Source organism: Trichosurus vulpecula, chromosome 1 (assembly GCF_011100635.1).
Source record: "Trichosurus vulpecula isolate mTriVul1 chromosome 1, mTriVul1.pri, whole genome shotgun sequence".
Lineage (NCBI taxonomy): Eukaryota > Metazoa > Chordata > Mammalia > Diprotodontia > Phalangeridae > Trichosurus > Trichosurus vulpecula.
The window spans coordinates 430,209,529-430,232,808 of NC_050573.1; the positions used below are offsets into that span (position 1 = coordinate 430,209,529).

The window sequence follows — 23,280 nt, forward strand, 5'->3', positions numbered from 1 at the left end:
ATTCAGGACGATGAGTCTTCCTGACTCCAGGCCCTGCACTCTATACACTGTGCCACCTAGCTCCCCCCTTGTGTACTAATTTTGTAAAAGTCCCATGTAATGCCAAGAAATACATATAGTCTTTAGTGTTCCCATTTAGAAGACATTATCAATCTTTTAGCCCTTGTTTCTCTACCAATTCGTTTATTTCTATATTTTCCCCATTATCTTTTTGTTAGATTTGTCCAAATCTGAGAAAGGGACATTAAAGTCTATAACTATTATTGTGCTATTATGTATGTCTTCTTGTAATTCAGTTAATTTTTCCTTTATACATTTAAATGTATGATATTTAGAGAATATAAGTTTCATATTGGTTTGTTAATGATTCCTTCAAGGATAACATAGTTTTCTTATTTATCTCTATGTTGTGAATTTTTGTTTCTGCTTTGTCTGATAGCATGATTGCAATTGCTGCTTTTTAAAATTTACTTGATGCACAGTAAATTTTGTTCCAGTCCCTCATTATATGTTTTGGTAGTGGTAGTGGTTGGGGGGAGGGGAGTTGGTGTGTTTCTTGTAAGCAACAGACTGTGGAGTTTTATTTTATTCTCCAATTTGTTATTTATTTTCTTTGTTTAAGTCATTTGCATTTAAAGTTAGGAATACTTTTTTTCTTTAATTTGTCTCTAGTATTGGCTTATCTGATTTGTTTGGTTTTTTGTTGTTGTTGTTTTGTTGCTATAATTATTTTGGCAATTCTATTCCCACAGGCTTTCTTCTCCTCACCCTCAATTTACTCAACTGAAGTAGGACTCCAGTCCAATTATTATTCATCCTTTTCCCTCATTTTGGAGTTTTATTTAACTTGATTTTTATTTCCTTTCATTCATCAAATTCTTTTATTTATCTAATTATTCCCCTTTGCCCTTTTTTTCTTTTGCTTGTGCCCTTTTTTCTATTTTGCTTGTGTTTTTAAATTTTTATGCACTTCTTTTCCTAATAAAGGATGATTTTAACTTCGTTCTTATTAATTCTCTTCCCTTGTCTAAATTTTTATTATTTCATTCATGTTCTTTACATTTATTTATTCCTTCTTTAGTGGCTTGGTGTTTCTCATGGAACGAAAGCATCTAAAATACCATGTTTGAGCTTCCTCTTCTAAACAATTTTCATGTTATTGTCTTGAAAATCTTGTTTCCTCAATCCTCTCCTCCTCCCTTTTCTCTTTTAGTTGTTGTTGTGTCTAATTCTTACAAGTATCAGTTTCTATCAGAGGTAGTAAGAATGAAAGTATTGCCCCATGTAGAAATTTCCCTGTTCCTCCCCTTGATCATTATCTTTCCCATTTGCCATGCAACTTCCTCTCTGGGTGCATGTCCTCACACCATTTTCAAGATTAGTTGTACCCAGTAGCTCAGATTTACCTTCTCCTGTGTCAATATGTTGTCAATAGAGGACCAACACTCATTCAGAGGAAAGAGTCTAAGTACAAAATCCCTGTAGATTATGCATACTGCAAGGTTCCCCATTTTCCATTATGGAATCTCTCTTTCCCCTCATGGGTGTTTTCTTCAGTGGGACCTCCTCTCATCACTGATTCAAGATCTCCCTCTCTCTCTCTCATTTCAATCATTCCCTTACCACTTCATCCATTCCCCTATAACCCCTCTTCTTGATGAGACACTACTGGAGTTATTTTCCTTTCATTATTTACTATTAACTTTATTAAGGTAGATCATACATTCCCCTGTATCTTGTACCTGACCTCTTCCTTTTAATGCACCTTCAAATTCTGCAGTTTTCTCCCACAAAATATACTGAATTATGTGTAAAGGATGGGAGCAGATAAATTGAGAGGTTTAGTCTATGGTGTTTTGAGCCTCTTCCACCACTGCTTCTCCTAGCTCTTTAAGTTACCCTTTCATCTTTATTTCCCAGCATGCTTTTTATAAAGAAAACTCTCACTGGTCCCTCTTTTTGCTCCCTTAACAACATAGGAGTCTCTTTCTAGGATTTTCCATTTAGTGGTGTCATGAGATAAAGTGATTTATTTTGTTATTTTTTTCTTCCCTTGGCATTTATATTTATTTACCTTTTTTATTTGAGGCGTTTGTAAGTCAAATAATCTATGTCTTTTTTGTAGGAGTGCTTCAAAAGTTTCTCTTATTTAATCACCATCTTTTTTCATTAATTATTAGGTTCAAACAAGTAGGATATACCATTTTGTGCTGCGTGTTGAGCTCCCTTGATTTTTAGAATATATTGTTCCATTCCTTTCTGCACTTTGTGGTGGATACAAAATATTTTCATACTATTTGAATTTTCCTTTCTTTATATTTGAGTCTTCTTCCTGGTCATATGAAGAACTTGTTCTGTCACTGGAATCATTAAATTTATCTCAATGAATCTGGAGCTTTAAGCACAGGGTTTTCTTTCTTTTTTTCTTGAGGATGGCTGGATTTTTTAAAATGAGCCTTTTCTTTCTTTTCTCTATTCAGTTCTCAAAAATTCTCTTGTGTTATGTCTTTCATTATGATGTCTATTTTTAACCTGTTACATTCTTCTGAGAAATTTATGATTTTAAAGATGTCTTTGCATACTGTCTTCAAGATAGATCTGTTTTGTTTATGTAAATACCAACTATTCTTTTATTATTACTTTTTGCTATTGTCCTTTGCTTTAGGATATCTATATGTCCAGTCAGTTGTTCCATTTTTCACATTTTTGGAGAGACTCACCACTATGGAGTCAAGTTTTTCTATTTTACTAATATTTTTTTCTGTTATACAGGCCAGAAATTCTCCCATTTGTAATATTTTAATTTATTTCAAGATTCTTCTCTCTTGAACCATTTGGGAAGATCTTGCTGTGATCCTATGCTCTCTTGAGAATCCACAGGGTTCTGTTTCATCAGATGTTGCTTCAATCTCCCTGGTCTTGTAATGTTTGTTTAGAGACAATCACCACTGTTTTGATGCCTTAGTAGTGATCTTTCAAAATAAAAGGGAATAAGATATAAAGGCTGATACTATAAGCAAAATATGAGAGAAAAGAATAGTTTACCTGTCAGATTTATGGAGAACAGAAGAATTTATAACAAAACAAGAGACAGAGAACATTATGAAATGCAAAATAGATATTTTTGATTACATTAAATTGAGAAGTTTTTGTACAAACAAAGCCAATGGAATCAAGATTAGGAAGAAAGCAGAAAGCTGGGAAATAATTTTTATAAGCAGTGTCTCTGATAAAGGCCTAATTTCTAAAATATATGGAGAACTGAGGCAAATTTATAAGAATACAAGTCATTCCCCAATTGATAAATGGTCAAAGGATATGAACAGGCAGTTTTCAGAGGAAGAAATTAAGGATATCTATAATCATATGAAAAAATGCTCTAAATCACTATTGATTAGAGAAATGCAAATCAAAACAACTCTTAGGTACGATATCACACCTGTCAGACTGGCTAACATGACAAAACAGGAAAATGATAAATGCTGGAGAAGATGTGGGAAAATTAGTGGGAACACTAATGCATTGCTGGTGGAGTTGTGAACTGATCCAACCATTCCGAAGAACAATTTGTAACTACGCCCAAATGGCTATAAAAATGTGCCTACCCTTTGAACCAGCAATACCACTTCTAGGGCTGTATCCCAAAGAGATCATCCAAAGAGGAAAAGGACCCACATGTACAAAAATACTTATAGCAGCTCTTTTTGTGGTGGCAAAGACCTGGAAATTGAAGGGATGCCCATCAATTGGGGAATGGCTGAACAAGTTGTGGTATATGAAATGTAATGGAACACTATTGTGCTATAAGAAAGACTTCAGAAAAACCTGTGAAGACTTATATGAACTGATGCTGAGTGAGGGGAGCAGAACTAGGAGAACATTGTACACAGTTACAAATACATTGTGCAATGACTAACTTTGATAGACTTGGTTTTTCTCAGCAATGCAAGGTTCTAAGACAACTCCAAAAGGCTCATGATGGTAAATGCTCTCCACATCCAGAGAAAGAATTACAAGTTTGAATGCAGATCGAAGCATACTATATGCTCTCTTTCTTTTTTGTTTCATTTTGTTTCTTCTTTCTCATGGTTCGTTCCATTGTTATAATTCTTCTTTGCAACACAACTAATGTGAAAATATGTATAATATGAATGTATATGTAGAGCCTATATCAGATTGCATATCATCTCAGGGATGGGGGAGGAAAAGGAGAGGGAGAAAATCTGTAACTCAAAAGCTTGTGGATCAAATGTTGTACACTAAAAATAAATTGATTTAAGAAATTAAAAAAAGAGAATACCTTCCCTATTGATTCATTTGCTTTGCTCTAGGTTTTTAACTGAGTTTTCTTCCTCCTGAAATCATTGGTGTTTTAATCTTTTTTCCTTGTATTCATTCCCTAATTGTCACTTTCTGACTCCTTCCCTTTTGAAGGCAGATCTCCTGATATATCTCAAATTCATCGCAGATTCCTTTTACACTGAGGAATTCCTTTTACATTGGCATCAGTTCTTGTCTCAAGTGACTCCTTGGGGGACAGGACTGGCCTACCCTAGTTCCCTTTCTCCTAGGCCTGGTTTAGGCTCACATGTACACTGGCACCCTGCCCTAGTCCCCTCTGTTCTTTAGTTCTGTGTCAGAGTACGCTCTCACCCTCCCATACATCCTCCTCTGCATGTAGGAAGACAGAGTTGAGGTACATTCTTGTTGCCATAAAATGGTGAGGTGAGGGAAGAGGCAGGGTGTGCTAGCAAAAACTGCGACAGCAGCAAGAAATTCTGAATCCTGAAGCTAGTAGATAGGGTTGTGCACCCTGCCAGGAGTGTGGGCACTGGTGAGGGTGGGAAGCAGTACTGGGGAATGTGCAGAAAGGAATTTGTGTTATCAACTGTTAATTCATAAGGCTGTTACCTTGTTAGGTTTCTTGGCATCAGCCTGTGAAGAAAGCTGTGATTGCTCTATCTCTTAACACATAATTGTTCTTTTGAAGAATTTTTCAGAGGTGATGGGGACAGAAGAAAATAATCCTGTTTTGTTGGTCACATAACCTACAAAGCCTTACTTTAAATTACTCCCCCCTCTTCTTTATAACACTAAACCACTACCAGACTTCCAAGAACCTTCAGCTCAAATCTTACCATTGGCATAATGCTTTCCTTGACCATCTCAGCCTAAAGTGATCTCTTCCTCCTCTTAAATCTTAGAGTAAATTATTGTTTATTCAGTCATTTTGGCCATAATTTTGTACTGTCTCATGACACTTTCTAGTATTGCCATGAACTGTTCTTTAAATATTTTACTGTTATTTAACTTTTCCCATGCTTATGGCTTGATGCCCAAGTAAAGAGTTGCTTGAACGAAAGGAACAAACTCCTTCAAATACCCCTTAGAACATAGGTTTTTCCATATAATAGGTGCTCAATAAACACTTAACAATTCAATTTCATTTAAAGTGGAGGCAACAGGAATTTACTGAAAAATTTTAGGCAAAAAAGTAAACTGATAAAAATAGCATTATGGTACTCCAAGGCCTTAAGAATCTTAACTAGGATGGCAATAATAATAATGATAAAAATAATAATAGTGTTTACATTATGCTTTAAGGTTTACAAAGTACTTTACATATGTTATTTTATTTGATCTTCACAACAACCCTGTGAAATAGGTACTATTAATATCCCCATTTTACAGAAGAGGATACTGAGTTTAAGTGACTTGATTAAGTAACACGAAAAGTAAATATTCGAGGCATGATCTGAAATCAGATCCTCCTGAATCCAAGTTCAATACCATATCTACAGAGCCAGCCAGCTGCCCCCAGCAGTTGAAATGCAAAGGAAGGAATTGTGGAGACAGAAGTGATATGTGAGAGGGGAAAAAAAAGAAAGAAGTTAAAGATTGCTCCCAGATTCCCAGACTAGGTAACTAGTAGGATGATGGCACTGCTAAAAGAAATAGGAAGTTGGGTAGGAGAAGTCAGGTTTTTTGATGTCAAGATTGACTTCAACTTTGACAACAAGCTATCAGTGAGACATCCAAATGGAAATTTCTAGCAAGCAGTTGAAAACGCAAGACCTTGGTTCAGGAGAGAACCTGTGACTGAACGTTAGTTATTTGAGAATCATCCAAATAAAAATGATAGCCAAAGCCATGAAATCTCCAAGGGAAAGGAAATAAGGAAGGAAGAAAAGAGAGTCAAGGGGAAAAAGTGGGGAGTGCTAGTATTCAGGGGGCAGAAGAAAAACAAGAAGTAGGATTATACATCACAAAGAGAGAAAAATATTTTAAGATGGAGGGTACTGCAAACCAGACCTGACTCAGGTTTATCCAGTGGTTCAAGTTCAAAACTATTAAGAAACGAGACACTTATAAAAGTTCATCTGACATTTAACAAAACAAAGTTTACTGAAGCATAGGATGGAGAGGATATTCAGCAAGGATACAGCACTGATTCACTTAGGTGCAGCTTTCCTGCTTCTTCATTTGCCATGGTGGCATGCTGGGTGTCAAGCTTGAGGGAGGAGATTTTGACTCCTTGTGCACTGTTCTAATTCTCAAGAACTGTTTCAATAGTTTTTAAAGAAAACTCGTTGGATGGTTGGTTGGTTGGTTGGTTGTTGTCCTTCATTCTCAAAGAGGATCAAATTGATATCATTATGCTTGAGTCAAGATTCAATGTGTCAGACTGTGGCTGATCAGGCCAATACGAGCTTGGAATGCTCTACCACATGCTGGGCACAAATAGTCGATGTGGACATTTGGGGTGGATACTCTAAATTTGCACATCTGTGTTTCCTTTGAGCTGTCTCAATTCTGCTTTGCTCATAGAGCACAGCACCCTCTCCGATGTGGGAATGCCATGCTGAGCGGTCCTGTGCCAGTGTCTCCCATGTCACAAATCAATTCCAAAGTTCTTGAGAGACACCTTGAGAGTGTCCTTGTATCGCTTCTTCTGACCACTACGTGAACACTTGCCCTGTGTGAGTTCTTCATAAAACAGTCTTTTTGGCAAGTGTATATTTTGCATTTGAACAAAGTGGCCAGCCCATAAGAGTTGCGCTCTCTGAAGCAGAGTTTGAATGCTTGGCAGTTTAGCTCGAGTAAGGACCTCAGTGTCTGGTACCTTATCCTGCCAGATGATCTTCAGAATCTTCCTAAGGCAATTCTAATGAAAGCTATTCAGTTTCCTGGCATGGCACTAGCAGATTGTCCAGGTTTCACAGGCATACAACAATGAGGTCAGCACCACAGCTCTGTAGACCTGCTGCTGAATCCCACTGCTGCTTCCAGTGAGAAACGACCCTATGGCCTAGGCCATCTGTGTGCAGGATTGTGACTACAAGTCCCAGGGTATCTGCACCTGCTGCTTTGTCACCTGCCTGTCGCCACAGGACTTTGAGATAGGTATAATGGTAAAGTGGTATGGGTGATGTCTTTTGATTCATGCGTATATTAGATTTAAGTGAGGCAGAGTTGCACGAAATCATCAGCTTCACTCTCCTCCAGAGTCATCACAGCCCAGTGGCAGGGCAGAATCAGGACAACTGGTGATGGCTCAAGATGCAGTGGATGACCTTGGCGTCTTCAATATCTAACAAAGCTCTATGTGCTCCACAATGCTGTTTCAGCTGCCTTCATGGCTGCTGGAACAAATTGTTCTCATCTGCCCATTCCACCAGGGGAAGTCTTCACATGCTTGGGGTAGACACCCCACTACTCACCAATGGGTTTGACGCCTCTTGGTTACTCCTCAACCTGGTTCAGCCCATCTGCCAAAACAGTTTACTGGGGTGTGGCTGCTGCGCATGCCAAAACTTCTTGGAGCCACAGGCAAGAGCTGGGTGGAACTGGTGGATACCAAAGGTGAAAAGCAGCTCTGAAAAGGACTTAGCAGCCATCATACCAGAGGTACCAGTCCTCCTTGAACATACCCTATGTCTTTCTGTTAGTAATTGCTGGCAAGATTCTTGCCACAGTCCTCCTTAATAGGCTGATCCTTCACCTGGAAGATGGTCATCTACCTGAGAGTCAGTGTGACTTCAGAAAAGGCCGAGGAACAGTCAATATGGTATTTGCTGCCTGACAACTCCAGGAAAAATACCAAGAGCATAACAAAGGTCTGTATACGTTTGTAGATCCGACCAAGGCCTATGATACTGTTAATCATAATGGCTTATGGAAAATTATGTCAAAATTTGGTTGCCCAAAGAAGTTCATCAGCATTGTATGTCAATTTCATGATGGCATGCTTGCCCAGGTTCTAGATAACAGACAATGCTCTTGTGCCTTCCCAGTCATCAATGGAGTGAGAAAAGGCTGTGCACTTGCTCCCATGCTTTTTTAGTATGATGTTTTTTTAAAGAAAACTAGCTTTCTCCTTAAGTACAGTCACCTATCTCCAGTTGCCTCTTGGAAATATCAAGTTGGATATCTTATAGGCATCTCAAACTCAACATATATAAAACAAAACTCATTATCTTTACCTTTCTGAACTTCTCTATTACTGTTAAGGACAACTCCATCTTCTGGTCACCCTCATCCAGTTTCACAACCTTAGCATCATCCTCAATTCTTCACTCTCACTAACTCTAGATATCTAATCCACTGACAAATCTTGTCATTTCTATCTTCACATCTCTCATTTATGTCTCCTTCTGTATGTATGTATATATATATACATACATACATATATATATATATATACACACACATACACACATATACATGTACAGGTATGCATATATACATACACAGTCACAACCCTAGTTCAGGCTCTCATTCTTTGCCTGGATGACTGCAATAGTTTTCTAACTTGTATGTGTGTTACAAGTTTTTCTCCATTGTAAATCTTCCTCCTCTACTGCCAAGGCGAGTTTTCTAAAATGTAGGAGTGATTGTTTCACCTCCCTGCTTTAGTGAGCTCCAGTAGCAACTTCTTACCATCAGAATCAAATATAGGTTCTTTTATTTGGTATCTGAAGCTCATCATAACCTGCCTCCTTCCTCTCTTTTCATTCTTTTTACCCTTACTCCTCTCCATGGACCGGGCAACTCAGCTGCAGTGGCCAAGTTGCAGTTCCTTGAACACAATATTCCACCTCCTGTCTCCACATCTTTGTTCTTGCTGCCCCCATACCTGGCATACCCTTCTCTTTCCCCTTGACTCCACTCCTTTTCCCTGACTTTCTTAAAGACTCTTCTTAAATCCTACCTTAGGGAGCCATTCTCAGGCTCCCTTGCTGCAAATGCCTCCTCCTATCAGATTATCTTACATGTACTCTCTACATAGCTTGTACTATTATTATTATTATTATTATTATTATGCCTAGTTATTCATATGTTGTCTTCCCCATCAGAATGTATCCTTGAGAGCAAGGATTGCTTTTGCCTCCATTTGTTTCTTCAACACTTAGCACAATGCCTGGAACTTAGTAATAAGCATTTGCCAAGTCGTTGATGACTATCGTAGTAAACAGTGAATGGTTTTTGGACAAACTGTATGGTGTGAAATGCTACAGTGATCAAGAAGAATGAGGACTGAGGAAAGGCCATTAGATTTGGAGACCAAGAGATCAGAATCCTTAGACGAATGAAGAGGGTAGAAGCCAGTGGGTTAATAGGAAAATTTATGGAATGAAGAAATAGAAGCAGCACTTGATAAGATTATTAATTTATGATCAAATGTGGGCCAAAAAAGGAGAGAAACAGGATAGTTGTTCCAGGGCAAAAGGCTCAAGTGAAGTGTTTTTCCCTCATTAAGATAAGATAGTCCAGACCACTATTGTAGAGTAAAAGACCCTAGAGAAGTTAAGACTGAAAGAATAAGCACCTAGAGGAAGAGGAGGTAGATAGATGGAATCATGGCCACAAACTAAGGGACTGGCCATAAAAAGAACTTCTTTTACTCTCATATAGGAAAAAAATTAGCGTGAGATTAGAGAGATTTTCCAGTTCAATTTGGAGATGAATTCAGACTGACCATTCCCACCAGAAAATCTAAAGTCAAATTGTGAATTTCGAGTTATAAAAATAAATAACCATACTTCAATAGAAGTTATGGTGTTCATTTGGAAATTATCTTTTCCATTTCTCTAGTACATTCTCAAAAGAACATGCAACATTATATTACTAGATTTCCTTAAAGTAAATAGTAATATGCATAACCTTTCTATGATTACATGACAAGTGAAGAACTCTGAAGAAGGCCGAAGTGCACAATTTGTCTGTTAAAGGGTTTCAGTAGTTCACATAGCAAGAATAATGGATTAATAAATATATAAATTATTTCATAAATTGGAAGTCACAGGACCACAAATGGACAACAGCAGGTCCAAAACCCAGTAGGATGATTAAATGGCTCAGTTATCTGACCAGAAATTGAAACTGCACAGACGAGAGTATCCATTTTTGACACTTGAGTATATCACCAATTTCATCATATCAAGTGATGATTGATATAAAAATGAATGTGAATCAATACTGAGTGAATGCTACCTGTTCAAATGTCATAAGTAAGTTATTTTCTATAAAATAAAATTCCAATTACCTGTAAATGATGCTGTTTTAGACATAGTAATTAAGCTCATTCGATGGCCTGAAAGGCACTGCTTCCTACCCTGCACAATTTTGACCGATTCAAAGTGATTAAGAACTACTGTAGAAAGTGTCTGTGCAGTTTCTGTATCAAACATTCGAGGACAACTTTTAAGCATTATATAACCATCCTTCCCCTGAAAAATCAAAAAAGATTTCAATTATCCATTTCAGGTAATACAACACAAAGGATAATTCAAAATTTTTATATTTAACTTTGAAATAATGACACACATTCACTAATATGTAATCAAAGATGGACATTTCTACACATACGTACTAATAAACTCATAATCTCCCTTCCCACTCCCTGTGCCTAATTAGTCTTGATCCCTCTGACTCTATTATCAAGCAGCCCAGGGCCTAGGAAGTTCTTACAAATGAGCCACAGCAGGCCTAAGTTTGTGCATAATCAAAATCAAAAGTTACTATAATTAATAAAATGCATTTAAACAAATTAGAAATATTTATAAAATAAAAATACAGAAACCCATTCTTTTTAGTAAACATAGCTAAGAATGTTGACAACTGATTTTAAAAAAACTTCAAAAATAAGATATATGAATGTATTACTGTATTTTTAATATCTGGCCATGCAAAAAGAAAAGTGGGGCTACAAATTCAAATAATGAAAAAAATGGAATTCAAAATGTAGGAAGCAACTTAAAATATACTGATAATATTTACTGAAATCAATGATAAAATGAAACCATCAAAAAGTTTTATTTTACAAAAATCCTTCCAAGGTACTGATTTAATTTCAAATAATAATTTCAAAAGAATTAAATCTCACATTTGCAATGTACTCCTTAATAGCAAGAAGATATACTTGTTTTTTCCTTAAGTACTGTCCTTGAATTTTTACAGTGTCTCGTATAATTCGGTGTCCTGGCTCTGCCTCTGGATCAAATCCAAATTCCATTCCTGCAACCTGAGGAAATCTGAAATTTAAAAAGGTAATGTTCTAATAGAATTGCCATCTCTATCAAAAGATACATAAATGTGAAAGAAATAGTTTTGTAAAATTATAAATGAACATATTTTGTTCGCCAGTTAAAAATTAAAATTACCAAAATTAATTACCTTCAAAAATTACAAACCATAAGAAACAACTGTTTTAACTGGTAATACTCAAAAGGCCTTAGAAAGCATTGCTAACAATACTAGTGTAGGTGATGGAATTCCAGCTGACAGCTGAGCTATTTAAAACCCTAAAAGATGATGTTGTTAAAGTGTTGTGCTCAATATGCCAGCAAATTTGGAAAACACAACAGTGGCCAGTGGTCTGGAAAAGACCTGTTTACATCCCAATCCTAAAGAAAGACAAGGCCAGGGAATGTTTAAATTATCAAACAACTGTGCTCATTTCACACATCAGCAAGGTTATGCTTAAGAATTCTGCAACCCAGGCTTCAGCAATATGTGAACTGAGAATTACCAGAAGAATAGACAAGTTTTCAAAGATTCAAAGGAACTAGAGACCAAATTGCCAACATTCACTGGATTATGGAGAAAGCAAGGGAGTTCCAGAAAAACACCTACTTCTGCTTCATTGACTACATTAAAGTCTTTGACTGTGTGGATCATGACAAAAGGTGGCAAGTCCTCAAAGAGATGAAAGTACCAGATAATCTTACTGGTTTCCTGAACAACCTGTTTGCAGGGTAAGAAGCAAGTTAGAACCGAACATGGAACAACTGATTGGTTTAAGACTGGAAAAAGAGTACAAGGCTGTATACTGTCACTTTATTTATTTAACTTATGTACACAGTACATCATGTGAAATGTCCAGCTGGATGAATCAAAAGCTAGAATTAAGGTTGCCAGGAGAACTATCAACAATCTCAGATACGGAGATGATTTGCAGATGACACCACTCTAAAGGCAGAAAGCAGAGGAATTAAGAAGCCTCTTGATAACAGTGAAAGAGGAGAGAGTAAAAGCTGGCTTGAAGTTAACATCAAAAAAATTAAGATATTGGCAACTGGTCCCATCACTTCCTGGCAAACATAGCAAGAAGAAATGGAAGCAATGTCAGATTTTAGACTCTTGGGCTCAAAGATGAGATGGCAACTACAGCCATGAAATTAAAACACACTTGCTCTGTGAAAGGAAAGCTATGGCAAATCTGAAAAGCATGCTAAAAAAGCAGAGACATCATAAATGTCCATACAGTCAAAGCCATGGTTTTTCCAGTAGCAATGTATGGCTGTGAGAGCTGGACTATAAGGAAAGGTTAGTCCACAGGATCAATATTTTTGAATTGTGGTGCTGGAGGAGACTTCTGAGAGTCCCTGGGACAGCAAGGAAGTCAAATCAGTCAATACATAAATAAATTAATTCAGGCTACTTACTGGAAGGTCAAATACTGAAGCTGAAGCTTAAATATTTTGGCCACATAATAAGAGGATGGGACTCACTGGAAATTACCTTGATGTTGGGAAAAATTGAAGGCAAAAGGAAAAGAGAATGGCGGAAGATGAGATGTAAGCATAACATCAAGGAAAAAACAAACGTGAATTTGGACAGACTTTGAGAGATAGTGGAGGATAGAAGGGCCTGGTGCGTTATGGTCCATGGGATCATGAAAAGTTGGACACGATTGATTCAACAACAACAATACACTTTCTCTGTCTCTCTCCTACACACACACATACACACACACACTCACGCACACACGCGCACGCACACACCCCTCACACACATATGTATATGTTCCCTTTAAAGACATTCTAAAATATCAGAGGAAAACAATCAATGTTGAGAAATGAAAAACTGGAAATATATAAGAAAGAGCAGTTTCCCAATAGATAAGATCAAAGGATATTAACAGGCAATTTTCAAATGGAGAAATGCAAACTATCGACCACTATATGAAAAAGGGCTCCAAATCACAAATAAAGAGAGATATAAATTAAAACAACTTTAAGGTTTCACCTCACACCCACAAGACTACCAAAGATAATATAATGAAGAAAGTGATAACTATCAGAGAGTTATGGGAGAACAAGAATCCTCATGCCATGTTGGTAAAAATACGAACTGGTATAACCATTTGGGAAATTAGTTTAGAACTAAACCCAAAACTTGTGGCTTTTTGACCTACCAATATTACTACCAGATACACTCCACAAGCAGATCAAAAATAGAGGGAACGGATCTATATTAACTCAGCAATACCACTACTAGGTCTATTTCCAAAGATGATTAGGGGAAAAGGAAAAGAATCTATATGTTCTAAAATATTTATAGCAGCTCTCTTTGTGGTGGAAAAGACCTGGAAATTTCAGGGATGCCCATCAATCGGGAAAGGGCTGAGCAAGTTATAGTACATGATCATGATGGGATACTACTGTGCTATAAGAAATGATGAACTCAATGATCTTAGAAAAACAAGGATAGACTTGCATGAAATAATGAAGAGCAAAATGAGCAGAACCAAGAGATTATTGTATACAGTAACAGATGTATTGATTTAAGAACAACTTTGAATAGCTAAGTTATTTTGACTATTATAAATACCCAAATACAAAGGATCTATGAAGAAAGATACTGTCTGCATACAGAGAAAGAACTGATAAATATAAATATATCTAAAAAGATTTTTACACATAAGTATGTGTGTATATGTATATATATATATATATATATATATATATGACACAAACACGTATTTTTGTCCAATGGTAGCCATCTCTAAGGCAGGGGAGTGGGGAGGGAAGGAAAAAAAAGAGAAAGTTACATAATAACTTTATGTAACAACAATGCTGCTTGCGGCTACTGTGGCGGTGTTAAGGCCAATAACACAAGTACACAGGAGGGCTGCTAGCACAGAATCTTTGATCTGCTTTTCTAAGGAAAGCAAATTTAAGGGGTGTACAATCTCACTTTAACTAAATATACATATATCATTCACTTAATTGAGGGAAAAAGTCAGCACCCTGAACTTCAGAGCAAATACAAACAGAAATTACAAGCAAAAATTATATAAACAGAGCAAAAACCACAAATCAGCAGACAAGCTTCTAACAGTCTAACTATAGCACAATACATAGTTACCAGAGAGAGAAGCACCAACATCTGGGTTTTCAAAGCCGGGGAGCTCTGTGACAGCTACCCAGAGTCTCCTCTGATCAAATCACATGACACTCTTCCAGTGAATGAGAGCCCCAAAACAAAATGCCAACCTCAGATCTTATATACCCTTCTCGTGGTCAGAGGGCATCATAACCATGTGACTCAAACCCATGTGAAATAGGCTTTCTTGTTTATTAAGCAGGTCACCAAAGACTCTTGATTCAATCAAAGAAACAAAGGCAAGACTCCTCAAAGGCACTTAATTACCTCAGTGTTGAGAAAGCACTCAAACAAAAAAACAACAAAAAGTCCCACTTTGCTTACCATTACATTTGAAAGGCAAGACTCAAAGGTACTTGATTAACTTAGCATTCCAAAAGAGAAAATGGTAAAAAAGTTCTCCCCTTCTTACCATTACACTTTATTATATTTTTAAAAGAAATAGCAAATTGTGCATAAAAGATTTGCAGTTTCATGTGCAATCATTTTTTTATTCAACTGTTATAGAAATGCTTCTTTTCTTTCATAAATTAAAAAGAAAATAAAAATTTAAATGAAAATATTTATAGTAACACCTTCTGTTGTATCAAAGAAGTAGAAACAAAGTAGGCGCTCATTACCTGAAAAATAATCTGTATTTGGGGGGAGGGAGAACTGTTAGACCCTGACCTGGTCCCCAAAATGATGGATTTGGAGGGGCCAGAATGAAAAGCTGGGTTGCTAGGTGATGCTCTTTTTAAAACTTCATGATACAAGATTTCATCAGGGTGTCCTGGGGAAGGTGTGGCAGTGCTTTGGTCTTCCTGGTATATACTGCTTCCTATTTCTCAGATTTTTTACATTAGGCTTCCCTATCCCATGGGCAATGGCAGGTCAGGAACTGGTGGTGAAAGGAATGTTGAGCCCCTTTTTCACAGGGGTTGCTTTCTTGTATGATGGCTGTGGGAACCATGCTGGATGCAATGCTGTGGGGGGCATGGGAGTCACTGCTGTTCCCAGGGTTCAGACAAACGTGGATTCAGAGAACTATGGGGAGATTTATATGAGCTAGTGCAGAATAAAATGATCAGAATCAGGAGAATAATTTACAAAGTGAAAAGGAAAACGATTTTGAAAAACTACAAAATTCTGATCAATGAAGTAAACAATGAGGGCTTCAAAAGTTTGAAGAGGAAGAATGCTACCCACTTCTTGGCAGAGAGGAAATGGAGTAGAGGTACAGAATGAGGCATACATTTTCAAAGATGGCTGACATGTTGATTTGTTTCATGTGACCATACTTATGGGCTTCTATTAGAAATGTGTCAGCATGTATGGATAACTGATAAAAAGAAGGAAAGAAGGGAGGAAGAGAGGAGAGGAGAGGAGAGGAAAGGCAGGAGGGAGGGAAAGAGGAAAAGAGGAGAAAAAAGAAGAGAGAGTAGGGGAAGGAGAGGAGGAAGGAAGAGAAATAAAACATTCAAAAATACTCTAGAGAAAAAACAAGAGGTTCAAATCAAAAGTGGATACAAACAGGAGATCTTGTTATTATTAAATAAATTAAATATACACTTAAAAAACTACATCAGTTAAGTCCAGTTTCATATGCAGTCCTCCTTTTTGATTTTCCCTGTACACTGAACTACTCATTTTTGATGATGATTAAGTTCATAATAAAAAATAAAATTGTAAAAAATTTACCAAAAAAAGAAAAAAATATATAGCTTAAGCCTCCTGCAACATATTTGTATTTTAAAACTAAATAAGCAAACAAAAAGTAAACTATAGCTATAAAAGTAAAAATACCTTTCTGATTAATATCACAACCACACCAAAAGTATATATATATAATATTTTAATAAGCACACATGTCCACATAGCTCTATGCAAGGTGATGTGCCAAATTTAAGAAACTGATAATATGGGCACTGGATGGCAAATAAACGGGCAGAAAATACAGATAAACTGTACAAACATTGAGCAATTAAGATAATTTACATTATGTATAAACTGTCAGAAAACTAAACATCTAAAATTGATTGAACAGTATACTCAGAAAATTCTCAAGACAGAAGAAATCACTTTTAGTCACTTCATGAAGGATGCGGAAAGTGGGACTTCAAGAGTTCTCAAATAATGAAGGGAAGGAGCTGGATGACCTTGGTGTGAGAAAATGTTCTGAGCACAGTGTACCTCATAAAGAGGAGCAAGAATGGGATAAAGGGAGCAAAATAAAGAGATTTACCTGGGTGAGAAGAATGTTTCTACAAGGGAGAAACAAGAAGAGTAAATAGTGTTCAAAATAGCTATTGGAAAACCTTAACACTGAGGGTAAATTATCCTTATCCTGATGAGAAAACAACTTTTGCTGCAGTGATATTCAGGATGGATTGCAGAAGGGTTGTATTAGAGGCAGGGAATGAAGTTACAGAAGTTACAGAATTTTAGCAATGGAAGGAACCATAACTATTTATGTAACCTCCTCATTTTATAGTGAGAAAACTCAGGATCACAGAAGTTAAAAGCTTGTCCAATGTCACATAGCTTAGTAATAGCCATAATCACTGATTCCTAACCCACTACTTATTGTTCAGATTCAAGAAGATCTTTTGTCTGTAATGTTAGAAATACATCAAGTGGAAAACACACTGATATATGGCTTACAAAGGACAGATGATTTCCTCTCCTACAGTAAACATTCTTATTAAAGAGATTTTTCAGTTTAGTTTGGTCTTAAATAATATTTCTAAAAATAAATTCATCAATAGTGTTTCCAAACACATTTTGAAAATTATTTTAGTTATTTTTTTAACAAATGCTCTGAAATTTTCTCATCTTGTAATTATTTTAAACATTACTACACAACTAACTCCCCCTTACAGTTGGTGGTGGTTTTGAAAACATTTTCATATCTATCATTTCTTTATCATCAAAACAGCCTATTTTATCCTACGAGGCTAGTAGTAAAGGTATAATCATTCCTGTTAGAGATGAGGAAACTAAAGCACAGAGATGAAAGATATGAATATTGACAGACACTGAGTAGTTACGCTGAGTCCACATCTCAACTCTCAGTCCTAGATGCTTTTTACTAAACTTACAACATATAATTTTAAATTATTTTATACAATAGAAACTTAATTTTTAATTTAATAAACTCACTCTAATCATTTATCAAAGTCAGTTTCAAAAAGGTTTTTAGTTCACCAACATAAGCTGTGTTGTTGTAAGAACAGTATTAATTTTAACTGAGAATGAGTTCAACAGTTCAACACTTAGAACCTGAAGACTTAATCATAAAGAAAACTCACCTGTCAGTTTCGCTTCCTATGACTGGTATTCCTACATATTTTTCCTCTACCATCTCCTTTATGTAGCACTCTATTTGAATAAATGAGTACCATTCTTCCCTTGGATATATAATTTTGTGGTTAGGCCAAATATTATAATTACAAGCTAAGTGAGTAGAATTTACAGTCCACCATGACAAGCCAACCTAATAGAAAATTGTACCTGCTTTTTCTCAGTTCTCATCAGGCCAATCTTATGTCCTTGCAAAGTCAGGCTGTTAGATATATAGAGAAATATCTCTGTCCTTCCCTTTAGTCTACATCTAATGCAGACATAGAAAGTCTCTTGCCAAGTCCATTTGTTTATACCCCATCACTACTAGAAGATAGGAAGAGTGAAGAAATAAAGTGGGTAAAACCTTTCTCCAACTCTTCTGGTAACAGCAGATTACCTAAAATGCTCTACACACACAAAGACACACATATATACATATACACACATATATGCACACATATCCTTTCATAAAAGTAAAGGAATAGGCTTTACCTCTGATACTTCTGACCTATTTCTTGCACTAACATGAATGTCAAGCTATTTTAATTTTTACCATAATTTACCCATGAGAAATATCCTCTCCTTCTCGCATTGGAGGAACAATTTACTAAATAAACTAGTATTTACCGAGTATCTATTCACTATGCTAGAGCCTGCATAGATCATACAAAAATAAATAAAGCAACAATCTCTGAATGAGGTTCACCCCTTGAAATCTACCTTTGTGGCTCCATAATTTTTATTTTAATGTGCCCTTCATTTCCCAAGTACAGAAGAGATGAGAAATTGGATGGATTAATAAATGGACTATATTGGTTTAATCCAAGAAAATAAAACTCTATACAACTTATACATATATATGCATATATATATATACCTACATACAATATATATTTATATGTATCCCTCTCTATGAATTTACTATGATGTAATCTCTCCAGTAAAAGATTTTTATCTAATCTAAATGATACATATGCACATAAACATGAAGAGAAGGAATTATATACTAGATACACAAAAAAGGAAAACATTTTCTTACTCTCCTTTTCTTCTTCAATTCACATTCTGTCATCAGTCAACCAATTAAGTATTTATTAAGGAATATGCATTCCAGGTTTCTGAAATGGCCACTGCAAAGTCACAATGATAAGAGTAGGCTACTACAATTGTCTAGGCATGAGGTGATGGGGTCCACATCATGGTGGTAGCAATTCCACAGGTGAGAAGGAGTAAAATATAACAGACACCATAAAGGCAGAAATGACAAGCTTTGACAATATCCTAGGTATATGGGGTGAGTTCAAGTGAGAATCCAGTGTGATGCTGAGGTTGAGCTTGGATAATTAGGAAAATGGTGGTGTCTTGGACAGTACTAAGAAATTTGGGATGAGGAGAAGGCTTTTTTCTAATGAGTTCTGTTTTGGGCATGTGAAGTTTGACATGTCTACAGCATACAAACCTTACACTGTCATGTAGGTAGTTGGAGATGGGAGATTGGAGGTTAGGGCAAGATAAACAGATCTGAGTATCTTCTGCCTAGAAATGATATGTCAACCATGAATACTGATAAGAACATCAAGCAATATAAAATAGAGGAAGAAGAAAAGAGGGCCCAGAACCTTGAGAGATACCCAATTAGTGGCTATGACCTGGATGGAGAACCTGCAAAAGATACTCAGCGGCAGTTAGGCAAGTAGGTGAAGACTCAGAAAATCTACGTGCCAAGAACTGTTCTAAACACTTTATAATTATTATCTCATTTAATCCTCACAACAATCCTGTAAAGTAGGTACTATTAATATCCCCTTTTTACAGCTATGGAAACTGAAGCAAACAGCAGTTAAGCGACTTGCTCAGGGTCACACAGCAAGTAAGTGCCTGAGTCCACATTTAAACTTGGTTCTTCTTGCCTTTTAATTATCCAGATGATGAAGAGGAAGAATTATTCTATTAGTTGTTTTTGAACAATTTAAGAAAATATTAGTTAGCATGTGTCACATAGGAACAAGCTGGCCATTCAACAAGTAAACAAGTAGCAGACTTCGTTCAACATGATGCCTTTCTCAAATAAAAATTTGTCTAGTTTCTAACCTTAATAGAAAAACAATGAGAAAGTGCAAAAGGGTCAGGAAAACGCATGAATGATAGGGTTGGCTAGTTGTAGAAACATTTAATTGATAGAGAAACCTTTGAAAGGCTTACTGAGGCAGGAAGAAACTAGTAAGGAAGCTTAGATACTAGAGAGGCAGTGTGATGGTAAAAAGGCTGTTGAACTTGGAGGCAGGAGATGGTCAAATAAGTTTAATATAGGATGTTTTAGTCATAGAAGGAAACAAGGCTAGACCAGCATCCAGGCAGCCAATATAAAACCCAGAATCCAGGGTGGCTAGGCCTGAACCATAATAGGAGACAAGGCCAGACACTTCTAACAAAAGATGAGACCTAGTCTTTACCCACTTAAACCAGGATCAAGTAGGGCCTCTTCAAGAGTAATAGAGTGGAGTTTGACCCAATATAAGCCCCCAATTCAAAAACTGTTGTTTGAGAAATAAGTAAACGGAAGAAAATGCCAAATAAAATGAAGAAATATTTTGGATTTGAAATAAGTCCAAAGAGTCAACTGAGATGGAGAGAATAACTCCACAAGTCCAGTTAGAGTGTCAGAGAAAAGAATGTCCTGGCCACAAAGATAACAAGACTACATGAAAGAAACATAATATATAAAATGGACTCGTTATGGAGGAAAAATATGGTAAGAAAAATTAATTCCTTAGTGGTGATAAATCTTACCTAAGAACTGAATTCCCTAAAAATCAGAAATATGCCAAACAGAAAACAATGACTCTATGAGACAAAAAGAAATACTAAAACAAAATCAAAAGATTTTTTTAAAAAACCAAAAATTTAAAGCATATATTATCAAAAGCAACTAACCTGGATAGCAGGTAAAGGAGAGCTCATCTAAAAGAATCATATGACTACAGGAAGAAACTCCCAGTAAAGTCACGGCCAAAATCCTAAACTTACCAGTCAAAGAAAATATACTTCAAGTATCCAAAAAGAATAAATTCAAGTACCAAGGAACAGTAGTTGAATCATGTAACATCTTTCAATTTCTACTAAAAACCAGAGGTCTTAGAATACAATATTCCAAAAGGCAAAAGAAATAGGCTTACAACCAGCAACACACAACTTACTTTGCAAAGCTTAGTATAATCCTTTTGGAGGGAAAACATACTTTTAATGGAATAGAAAACTTGCAGGTATTTCTGATGAAAAGACAAGAGCTGAGCTGGAATATAATCAAAAAGAGTACAGCCAGAGAAACTTATAAAGGCATATTTAGTTGATCAACTGACCAATACTAACATTCTGGATGACAAGAAAAAACACCTTCAGAACGCTAATGTTTTCAGAGAGGACAGAAGGAGTTAAAAAAAAAAAAACACAGGTCCTAGGTAATGGATTGGTTCTATTCAGGGGTTTTCAGAGGATAAAGAAAGGGTAAGGTATGAGGAGGAATGCATTAGTGCAGAATGTAGTCATATAACCTGTAATTTCATGTATCGTAGAGAAAACAATGAATTCTGTCCTTATCTTCCCTTAGCAAAAAGGGTTTCAAGAATCACTGTTTCACCCCCTACATTCTCAAGTAGCTCAAAGTCTTGAGAGATCCAATTTCTATGGTCCTGTCACTTCTCCATAATACCTATGCCCTACTATAGCTGTTCCTTCCCTTTAGCCTCTTTTAAACTCTGAGACCTAATCACTAAGTCTGCAGTGAAATTATCACAAAAAGAGATGATAAAGCCATACAACATAAAAGGATGCATGCCTTATTTAAATTATATTGGGACAGAACAGAAACATGAAAGGTCTAAGAGTTTCTTGTTTATACAATGGCTGCTACTGAACTTCCCAGATGTTTTCAGGACATTAATTACTGTACTAAGTTATACTGGCCCCAACTCCTCTCGATTAAAATTAATAATTATTCTAAGGATTTTTTAATCTGTTAAACTAGGTACAAAGCCAAAAGAAATATTCCTAAGGTCTATGGACTTATGTTTAATTTTCTTTGTAAATGATAAATAAGCATCTACATTTGAAAAATAAATTCCTAAGAAAATTGGTACTAATTCAAAACTCTTTCATACAGTACCCAACACAGTACCACACAAATAAGAATTTTTAGTATTTTTGGTATATGGCAATGATCAAAACTAAGTATCCTAGAATATTTCCATATAAAAACAATAATTCCAGGTGCAAGGTACCAATCAATGCGAATTTTGGATATGCAGAAATCATCCATATTTCCTTACTCAGATGCAAATACCCTGACCTGACAGCTTTTTGCAGGGGGACTGGAGGGGAGAGGCAAGGCAAGTGGAGTTAAGTGACTTGCCCAAGGTCACACAGCTAATGTCAAATGTCTGAGGCCATATCTGAACTCAGGTCCTCCTGACTCCAGGGCCAGTGCTCTACTCACTGCGCCACCTAGTTGCCTCCCTGACCGTTTTTAAAGAACAGATACATGTCTAGTAGTGGCAGTAGACTACAATCAGTTATTTTTGCATGTTGAAACAAAGTTTTGGCAGAGAAAAAAGCTATAAATAATATATTCCACAGGACTTTCAAGGTACATGATATAATACGCAAATTATTTATACTATGCAAGCTTTTCCCCATGTCATGCTGAAAAATCAATGACTATCAGTAATTCTAATAGAATTCTAATTAAAGAAGAAGGAAAAGTATAGTCCCACCACTCCACCCACAACTGCAATTTCTCTTCAGAGTTGTGAAAATTAATTAATTACATGTTTTGACTTAGCAATAGAAAGCAAAGTACTCCAGAAAGTAGGTTGTCATCTACCATAGCACAGAAATTCTCCCCCTTTTGGTTGGTGTTGGTTTAATGCTTAAAGACTTCCTTTTTTCTTATGCTAAGCCTCCTTCCTGATTTCTTATGCTAAGCCTCCTGCACAACAATGAATTCAGCACTACATATAACACCCAATACTTTAATGGAATATGAAAAAAGTTAAACGATGACGGTATGCTCACAACATCAACCATGATGCCATCAATCTCACCTACTGCCTAGTTCCAAACTATCCTTCCTCAAAACAGCAATGGGAACATTGGGTCAGGACAATTCCAGAATCACCTAGGGGGCAATAACATCCCAGATGTGTTTCACAATGCCATTATACTTTCAGTTAAAAAGAACACTACACAATATTTGGACCTCTTCAAAAAAGACAGTTTTGTTTCAAACTA

At 36.3% G+C, this 23,280-nt stretch overlaps 1 protein-coding gene across 1 annotated transcript in view; it reads right to left on the reverse strand.

The window, feature by feature from the left end:
- LOC118843321 (snake venom 5'-nucleotidase-like) overlaps positions 1-23,280 on the reverse strand; it is a 95,419-nt gene that overhangs the window by 3,994 nt on the left and 68,145 nt on the right. The window contains exons 6-7 of the mRNA XM_036750906.1: positions 11,387-11,534; positions 10,547-10,730 (exon numbers count right to left, since the gene is read on the reverse strand). Of these exons, the coding sequence (XP_036606801.1) occupies positions 10,547-10,730; positions 11,387-11,534 (332 nt within the window). The remainder of the gene's footprint in view (positions 1-10,546; positions 10,731-11,386; positions 11,535-23,280) is intronic.